At 42.7% G+C, this 9,775-nt stretch overlaps 1 protein-coding gene across 1 annotated transcript; it reads right to left on the bottom strand.

The window, feature by feature from the left end:
- Window positions 1–2,671: 2,671 nt before the first annotated feature.
- On the bottom strand, window positions 2,672–9,517 carry LOC104158567 (putative transporter SVOPL; the record flags this gene model as incomplete). Its single annotated transcript, XM_009696253.1, has 6 exons — window positions 2,672–2,887; window positions 4,787–4,900; window positions 5,267–5,356; window positions 6,871–6,952; window positions 8,030–8,141; window positions 9,315–9,517. Coding segments are annotated over 6 exons (613 nt in total), but the record flags the coding sequence as incomplete, so codon positions are not given.
- Window positions 9,518–9,775: the final 258 nt, after the last annotated feature.

The following is a 9,775-nucleotide window of genomic DNA, read 5'->3' as shown; positions in this document are numbered from 1 at the left end:
GGTGAGGGGGGGGGGGGGGTTGTAGTTTGTAAGAGCACCTTAAAGACCTAATGTGATCTAAGTATAAAGGTATTTCACGATGCATTGATGATGTTGATTCACCCAACAGCCTGATTCAGAAGTGGCTGATGCTGGCATGAAACTTGAAGCGTACTTTGAAGACCTTCTAAGGAACCTTTATCCTGAGAGCAAGTTCCCTGTACAACCCAACTGCCAGAGTGAAAAAGATAATGCAGAACTTACTGATGACTCAGATGATGACTTTGTACAGCCCCGGAAAAAACGCCTCAAAGGAGAAGACCGTCCATTGCTTAAATGAGCTGCATGTGTTACTACAGAACGTTTTTTAAAAACTAAGAATATTTATCACTGTTAATTGTGAAAAGGGGAAAAATCACGACTGCTTTGACTTGCGGGTTTATGAATATTTACTAGACTTTCTACTCCTTGTCTGAAACACAAGTCAAATGGAGATCAAAGCATGTGGAGAGGTGCTCTGAAGTTCTAGACTTTCATCGTACTTCTGGAGCAGCACAGAAATTGCCATTTGCGTGGGGTGACAGCTGTTTAACTTTGAGGAAGAAAAGAAGTTTGTATAGAATTGAACTTTAAAACATTACATGGGTTCAACATGTGGCTTTCTGAGTTTGAAGAAAATGTGATCTCACCAGACCTTTAATTTTACCAAAGGCATGTGGCTGGCCATAATTTGATTTCTTTGTACTGTATTTAACACAAGCCATGAAAACAGACAGTGTAAGATTATTGTCCTGCAATACTGACTGGTACAATGAAAGTGTAGGTGCCCCCAAAGAAGTTATTGGTAATTTTAAAATGTAAGGGAGAGTGTATTAAAAATAACTTTAAAAAAAAAAAAAAGGCATTTGTTTGAGAGTTTTTAATGGAGGAATTAAAGGACAGAATACTTTGGTTCGCACCACTTTTCTCACCACCAGCAGGAAACAATGGTATTCCTGTACTATTTTGTTTAACAGGTGTCTCAGGTTTGGTGTACCTCTGTTTAATAGCGTTGATGGCAAAGTCTTGAGGGGAAAAATGGTTGCTTGCAACTATCAGTCAGTCTTTGTGTATGTTTGGGGCAGGGGGAAGTATCCTTTCTGTCCACAAGCTCTTGTTGTTTTTCCAAATTTCTAAACATGTTGTTGTCAGAATGTGACCAGCATCATTATTCACTTGGAAGTACACAAGTTTGAAGAGGCTTAGAAAAAAGAAAGATACTGCTCTTCAGCTCTTCATCTGTCCCTGTTAAAATCACCAGAAGGTGAGGACAAATTACCTTTTTTTTTTTTTGTTCTATCTACTTTCTAGAAGCACTGACAGCAACAGATAGTTGTTTCTGCCCTCTGAGATTGCAGTTGGAGAGGTACTTGTCTATGGTTGCGCTAGCTATTAGTTTATACTGTTCACTTATGTCACTTAAATGAAAACTGAGTTTTTGGGAGAGCAGGCCATCTTTTGGAATAATTTAGCTCTGATTGTGCTAGAATTTTGCAGATGGAATTGTGAAGACATCCGAGTGTGCACAAGTGCTGCTTGTGCCTTGTGCTGTGTACATAGGCACTCGGGAAAAAGGCCCTTTTTTTTCCTTTCGCCAGATGAGATACTACCCACCTGCTTTTGTCATAGGGTGGCACTGCACACTTACATGTAGTGGATGCTTCGAAAGAAGACTCAGTTGTGTTTGCAGCAGGCTTTTGACATAGCTTTTGAAATTGAATGATCCATTGGTTGATTTTTTTTTTTTAAGCTGCCCAGAGTAACTATTTATTTTCCCTTTTTCCTTTTTTTTTTTTTTCCTGTTTGGTTTGGGGGGATTTTTTCATTTGTGTCTTTTGTGGAAAATTAGTTACTACCCGAAGAAAGTCATTTGCAGGAGCTGTTTTACCATCCCAGAGCAGAACAGGATGGTGAGGGAGACCATCCTAACAAAGCAGGTGTGATCAGTGCACACTAGAGTAGCGCACAGACTTAAGTCAGAGGCACTGCCATTGCAAGTATTTGAAGTCTTAAAGATCTAGCAATGCCTAGACGTCCTAGATACCTTGTCACCAAGTTTAACAGTGCTTCCAGAGGAAGGTGCTGTGTGTTTTTCTGGACCGTAAGTTGCAAGCACAGATTCATTAGGAGACTTAGTGCATTTAGAGGTGAAGTTAGACACCTCTACAGCTTCACAGTCAAGTTGTTGTCCCAATGGAAAATACTGGGGAGAGTAGCCTAGATGCTCTTCTGCAGTCCAGTTACTTATCTGTCTGCTGTAAACTGTTTGAAAATGTATCTGTTTAAATAATCCACTGGAAAAACCTGACTCAGCTTTCATTTTGTTGGTCTTGAACGTCACCCTGAGAATCTTCAGAAATTGTCACCGAAATGAAGTTTGACATGTTAAATTTAACTACTTTATTGCAGATGGTATATGCACAAATAGTTGAGGAATACTGTTTTGTTTTTAAAAGAAAGTACTATATTCTTTCAAGCTGCTATGGCAAAGACTACTTTATGTATTTTCTCCCCTTTGTCTCAACCTCAGTCCACTGAATGGTGGCTGGGTTTGTTGTGTGTTTTTTTCTTTCTGCATGTGGAGTGTAGCTACTAATAACACTAGTAGTAAAGAGTCTTCATCTTGCTTCATCGAGCAGATAGAAAGTATCTATTTATTGAATCATAAGAAAGGGAATATCCTTGAGAAATTTGCCATTTGTCTATACAAATCATGGCTCTTACACTGCTCAATTGCAATTTTTAATAATGGAAATGGTATGGAGAAGCAATCAACATCAAATGAAGCTCACAGGAAATGACAGATTCCAAAGGTTTATTTTTCTTTCCTACCCAATTCGACATCAAACACTCGCTTTCATTTTACTTGCTGAAAAGGGGAAAGAAAAAAAATACATAAAATTAATAAAATGCACATGAAAATCAACAGAAATGGATACAGGGGAAAATAATATGCATTTGGATATGTCCAAAATGTCTTGCCTCTGATTGGCAATCCCCAGGACTGCTTTGAGAGTGGACTGATGCTGTCCTAATAAGCTGAAACAAGTAGATATGCTTTTTAAATGTCACTGCCTAGATTTCAGAGAAAGTTACTTACATATTTTTTATTTAGTTGGTTCATTTAGACCTAGGTTTAAGGCACACATCTGTTGCCTGGAGCTTTAGGATAAAATACCGCCATGGTAAAAGAGCTTTGACATCAATGGATTGGATGACTGTACTGTGTGGGGCCCTTGAACAACACGTTCAACAGTCACGATTCAGTGATCCCTGAATGACTACCTACACAAATGTAATCTCTGAAATGACCACAAGATAAGAGTTAACAAGTTGAATTGAAGATCTAATGGTTGCTTCTCTGAGTACACAACTAGTACTGCAGATTTTTATTTTTCCATCCTTTTGACTTGTGCATGTAAAGGCCAGCAGCTGGAGCTTGTAACTCTTAGTTTTAGCAAGGAGGACAATAATGCTATTGAGTTAAGTCCCCAGGAAAAGGAGGGATCCTATTAAGGAATCATTACACTGCCATTTATCTTGACCACTGTTAGCCAAAGTTCATCTAACTGTAGCTGAATCAAAGCTTTCCTTTTATGTCTAAAGCAGTTTTAATGAAGTGTTTTGCTTAGTAATTATTGTAAATCCAACCATTTGAAGGCCTAAGTGGCTCTCTGCATGGGGTTGAATTTCATCCACACGGGAAGAATAAGTTGCTTTGTCCACTTCCTTAGACTTTGATTATTTTTTTCCCCAGTCTTTTACGAAATACCATATAGATACTCAAAATGGCATAAAAACATAAAAGACAAGCATTTCTAACAGACAACCATTTAAAGAAGCAGGCAGTGATTAATATGTTGCTTTTCTGAAAACCCTAAGGTTAACTGTCCCATGCACCTTGAAGAAACCTTAGAAGATGTGACCCAATGAAGTGGAGTGTGTAGGTGTGTATATGTATATGTAATATGTGTTTGTGTATATTTTTTAAGTCTGGTTCTGAAACCCACATAAAACAGTTTGATCAGTCATCTGTCTTGCTCTAGGCTGCTAAAGTACATGGATTATTTAGCCCATGGTCTTCTGCTTTATGCAGGTAAGACTGCAGAATAACAGGCAATGTTGCATGCTGCATGCATGATGTGAAAATTTCCATGCTGATGTAGCTGAATCAACTAGAATCACAGAACTGCTCACCATCTCCTTTAATTAAACTAGTGCAACTTGTGCGTGGGAGGCTCTCTGAATTTAAACTTTCCCCCTTAATCTTTGTGCCTAGTGTTTTGGCTGATAGCTTTATGGGAAACACTAGCCACAAGGGCTTAGCTAAGGGACTGATGCAGTTGCAGCTTTTGACTTGAATTTGATAAAGAAATGGCTTTGGTAGTTCAAGATGTTAGATGCATCTGCTGTCCTTTCTCCCTGCAGCACAAGCAGATCAGAATATGTGCCTGGGAAACAGCAACTTCAACTCAGGACTGGAGATACTAGCAAAGAGGGGCTTGCACTAGCTGAAGCCAACACACTTGCATGAGTTACCAGGGCTAGGGCAGGTGTTCTGGTTTGTTCTTTTGAGAAATGAGCTTTAGGCAACTGGAGTGACAGTGCTTAAAGCTGCTGCAGCAGCGTGTTCCTGTGCTATCCGGTCAGGCCTTGTTTTGGTTTATGAACCCTCAGGAGAGTTTGGGTTGGATTCTGGTTGAATCATAATCTACTAGTTTCTAAATAGCATTAGATGAACAGGAGCTCCTGGAGTGGTAATACAAACCCGCAGTGCCCTGCCCTTGGTCTCGATGGGCAGTGTGAACGCAGAGATTGCACAGACAATGCACACAGATGAGAAAAGACACAGGGCCCCCATGAAAGAAGCACTCATAAGAACCTGCAGGCAATAGAACAGTTCAAACATCAGCTCAGTGGTGTGGGGGGCTGGCAGTTCATTAGGAATTAAAGAGCAGACAAAGGGTCACAAACACCTGAGAGGCTCGACGATAGAAAAGCGATTGTCTTGTGAATCTTAAGAGCTTTCAGAAAGTAACAAATACTAGCAAGCTAAGCTCTGGGATGAGATATATGCAGAGCTACATCTAGCAAAGACTGCATAAGTGCTCTGTATACAGAGTTGGGAGGGAGGAATTGATTACCTCTTGCCCCCTTTTTTTTTTTGTGAACTTCAGGGACATTTTTCTGTATATTTGATAGCAATGATCGGCATAATGTTTACCAACGTTAGCAAGTGTGCTCTTACTTGTGATATAAATGGGGCCACCATAGCTCCAACACGGCACACTGACCCACTTGTTCCCATCCCCAGGGCTCGCATTGTGGTAGGGTAAACCTAAAACAGGTCAGAAAGAAACTGGATTAGTGAGACAAGGATCTGTGATATGTGTCCTTATTTTTCCTTTTTATTTATTTTTAATATTTTTAATTTTTCTTCAGTGACACCCATTTACATTAGCAAGGGCAGCTAGTGGGGTAAGATATGAAAAGAAAGAAAGGCTCCTTTGGGTCTCATTTGTGCTATTACAAATCTGCCAGTTTTTTGCCCCAAATAAAGTTTTAGGACAAGTCAGTCAGAGCTGGATGTGACTTCCCTGCTCTTTCCTTACCACCACTACCACCACCTTTCTCCCAGCTGTCCTGGGCAGCTCACAGCAAAGTCACAGAGGATAGGCTGGGTGCTAAAGGAAGAATTCAATTTATATTGCCAGGCCCTGTATCTGGAAAGCAAGAAGAAAGGATACTGTCTGCAGCCTTCAAGACTGCCTATTTACTTGTATCAACAGCATTTTTGTTTAGAAGGAGGAAAAACGGATCCCAATAAGAAACCTCCAGGCTTAGAAGAACGTGCTTTGTGTATTTTCTTTTTCACATCTCCCAAATACCTGTGTCAAAACACACTTAAGCATGTTTTTTGCTTAACTTTAGTTAAGTCCTGTTAATATCAATAGATTTTAGCAAGTCCACTTATATAAACCTTTGTTTAAATACTTTACTAGGCCAAGCCAATGTAGGTGAGGTAATTCAAGAGGAGTCCAGGCAGGTGGCCGGAAAGGGCATTTCCAAGTTTGGTTTTGATCATTGATTAAATGGTGAGTAGTGTTGATTTATGATATGGCCATTGCAGCAATGGTCTTTACATCAACAGCATCCAGTTCAGGACTATTAAAACGCTGATATTTATTCAAACCTGGTGCATGCTTAAATTAATATAGTGTATTATTAAAGGAAGTATTAGGCAAATGCAGGTAGCTACTTCTGTTTGCTTTTTATCACTTTACTCAACCTGCAAGGCAATATATTTAAGTCCACACAATTTTTTAAAAAAGAACAACAAAAAGCCCCGACAATGCATACTTAACCTACAGAACTCATGGTTCCGAAGTTGTATGAAGGACAAGCTCTCTGAAGGATTAAAACTATTTGTGGACAGAACACAGCAATTTCCATTGAGTGAAAAAAAAAAAAAAAATCATATATATAACCTCACATGCTGGAAAAGGTTGCTTTCAGTGGTAGCCTATTTTTTAACTTTGTAGGGGTTGGGGAGGGGAAAGATTGTGGGTTTTGGAAGATGATGGTGCACAACATCCCCAAAAATAACGTTTCGTAGTAGCAGACTAACAGGAGGCTCAGTAGGGCATTCCTCTTCCACCTGCTCTTGCCCTCTCCAGCTAGTTTTCTGATTCCTTCTCTGATCTTGCATATGAAAATGGTGTGGCCAGGAAGGCCAGAGACACTAAGTTCAAGGAAGGTGACTCTAGTCAATAAATATGGCAGCATTCCTGGGCATAGGCAAATGGTCTTTCATGCCCCAGAGTAGCTTAACGTACTTTCAGGAGGACCCACCTCTGCTGTGTAAATGTAGATGGTGTTGAAGTTTGCTGAAACCAACGCATGCAGCATGAAGAGAAACCCAACCATGCCTGTGCTAGAGAAAGCCATGTGGAGCAAAGAGTTAGTATCACTGAAGGGTGATCAGCAGAGATGCAACCTAATATATGCACTGTGCTAAGGCTTTTGCCAGCTTAATGTAAGGGAAAGTATAGAAGTTGATTGTTGACAAGTATAATCTTTCTTTAGTCTACTGACAAGGCATGTTTGACAACAGCCTATTGCACATTAGGTTTCCTGTAGGCCAGTGTTCGAGGCTGGAGGGAATGATCTGAACAGGACTGTAGTGGCCTGAAGTAAGGCTGGTGCCTTCAGCATTACGGTCAAGTCTGACTTCCAGCCTAGCCCTGGCTTTCCAGTTCCTGTAAAGAACTGTTGCAAGCGAATATGGTGGCCAGGCTCAGTTTCAGAAAATACTGAAAATAATAATAGCAGTACAGAGGCCAATGCCCTACTGAATGACTGCAAGCTTCCTGACAGGGGCTTATTTAGCCTAACAACTATTTGCAACCTCCTGTTCTAGCTCCCAAGTATTTCAGCCAGGGGTGTGCACAGCTGGTGAGCAGCTGTCAGGCTACTGCACAGTTTAGAGGAAACTTCAACTTGAAGCCATCCTGATTTTCAGTAATGGTTAAGCTCTGCCAGCTTGAGAAGGACCTTTTTCACACATCCTCACAAATCAACTTGATAATTACAGCAGTCATGGCAGTCTTTCTCTGGATGCCTTGAGCTACTCTTGGAGTGCCCAACTCTACAAGTTAGAGGAGACATGTAGCATTGTCAAAAAAGAAAGGGGGGAAAAAGGCAAATGAAAAAATATGACTTCTTTCTGGTGCATGTTGTTCACATAATTTTTAATTTTCTAGGCTGTGCTAGAAAGCAGCTCATTGTATGCTTAGGGGAAAGCCATGTGGCCTCAGCAATACAAGTGAGCCCCTCTGCACATCGCTGCACCACAGCATCTCCTGCTGCAGCTTTCCCAGCAAGAGGAACCAGTCAAAAGGTTTTTCTCAGATGCACAAGAATTACTGGCCTGATTGACTGGTGACCTGAGGATACCATAGGTACTGCCCTCTGCTCTCAGCATTGCACCCTCCCAACAAGACCAGATTACCTCAAGGTGCAGATATTAAGGAGAAGAAAAAATAGGGCTGTACATCCCATGGTGATACACAGGCTTAATCGTCTTCCAAGGAAATTGATGCCAAGAATGTTCAAAGGATTTACTGGAGATAAAAAGGAAAACCATAGAATGTTAGGTGACCTAACTGCAATGATGTCTGTCTTGATAGAACTTAGGTAGTGTGCCTCAAAAATACCCTTCTGCATCCCTAGTGCCTACCATTCTATAAAATGCACAAATGCAATTATCTTCCTGTACCTAAACCCTGTAATTTCCTCCTCTGCCCCTTTTTTTTGTTTGTCCTTCCCCTCAGAGGATGGAGCCTGCCCTTCTCTGAAAGTGCCTGCTGTACTAAGTCAGGGCACCAATGCTTGTCCTGAGCCATGCAAGGTAGGCACCCCCTGGGTGAGCACCGCAGGCCTGGCTGGTTTTGCTTCCTCTGGTCACAGCCCAGGCCGAGTGTGCCCCATTGAGTCCCCCCAGGAGCCAGGCAGCCACCTGAGTTCATCACTGGACTGGTCCCAGCCTGGCTGCACCTGCAGGATCCAACACCCACTCATTTTGTAGCTTAGTTGCTGAGATGTGAACCAGGGAAAATAGTCATCTCCCAGGCGTGTTGCAATACTAGACCCACACACAGTGCCAAGTTTTTTTCAAGGGTGCAATGTGGGTGCCTTTGGGCCGTCCTGTCCCCTAGCGCTCCCAGGCAGGCTGCACGAGGATGCATTTTGGTTTGCTGCAGATTCCCTGGGCGCTTAGCTGTCCTTTACTGTAGTGCTCAGCAGGGGACTTGCTCCTGAGGCCACTAGATCTTGGAAAGTAGGGCACTTGTGTGATGCATTCAATTACATCAATCTGACTATTTGCAATCCTTGCTCATTTATGACTTTCTAAAAATGACATGTCTGGGTATTTGGGAAGCCGGGCTCAGTTCTGGTAAGTTAGGAGCCATTTCCCCTGAAATTTAACCAAGGCTGTTGGTAAGTACTAACTGCAAAGGAGGTCTTTGGCTCTGCTGTCAGCAGGACCCGTGCTGTCATCAAAAGCTGAATTATTCACCTGGGGAGCAATGCCCTCCCTTGCCCCTTGCTACCATCTCAAGGCCTGTGTCCTAGTCCTTCATTTGAAGAGCCTATGCCTGGCAGTTGCCAGCAATGCTGAGGACATTTTGATCCCTGGCACATCGCTAAGTGCATGCACAGCTAAAAATCTTTGCAGCGAGTATTGGCTGGCTGTAAGAAGGCAATGGCAGGGCAGGGAGAGGAGAGGAGGTTACATGCGATCTCTCCGACTGTGCTGATGATCATGGTCTGGTAGGCGGCAGGCCCAAACAAGCGGCAGTGGCAAGGGCTGCGGCTCTCCTCAGAGTCAGCGCCAGAGTCCTGCATTGGTGGTGCCGTGGAGCCACAGACAAGGTCCCGCTCCAGTAACTCAGCGCTGGCCAAGATGACGCCGTAATAAGCGAAAGCTATGCCAAGCCTGGGGAGATGGGGAGAAACACTGCAGTGAGCAGCTGCAACGATGGAGAAGGTGAGGAAACTGAAACGCAGCAGGTTTTGGGGGCCCTGGGACCCCCGCTGCATGCACCAGCCCTGTGTGATGGACCCCCTTAGCCTGAGCCTAGCAGTGACTCGGGCACCCACCAGGTCACCCCACCTACGGCATACCACTACCACCTATGTCCATGCACCGTTCTTCCTCAGGGACCTCACCCCAGCTCATAGGTCATCTTTGTAT

This window comes from Cariama cristata, unplaced genomic scaffold (assembly GCF_000690535.1).
Source record: "Cariama cristata isolate BGI_N322 unplaced genomic scaffold, ASM69053v1 scaffold37422, whole genome shotgun sequence".
NCBI classification, from domain to species: domain Eukaryota; kingdom Metazoa; phylum Chordata; class Aves; order Cariamiformes; family Cariamidae; genus Cariama; species Cariama cristata.
Note: the sequence above shows the minus strand (reverse complement) of the source record. Positions and strands in the feature narration are given on the sequence as shown.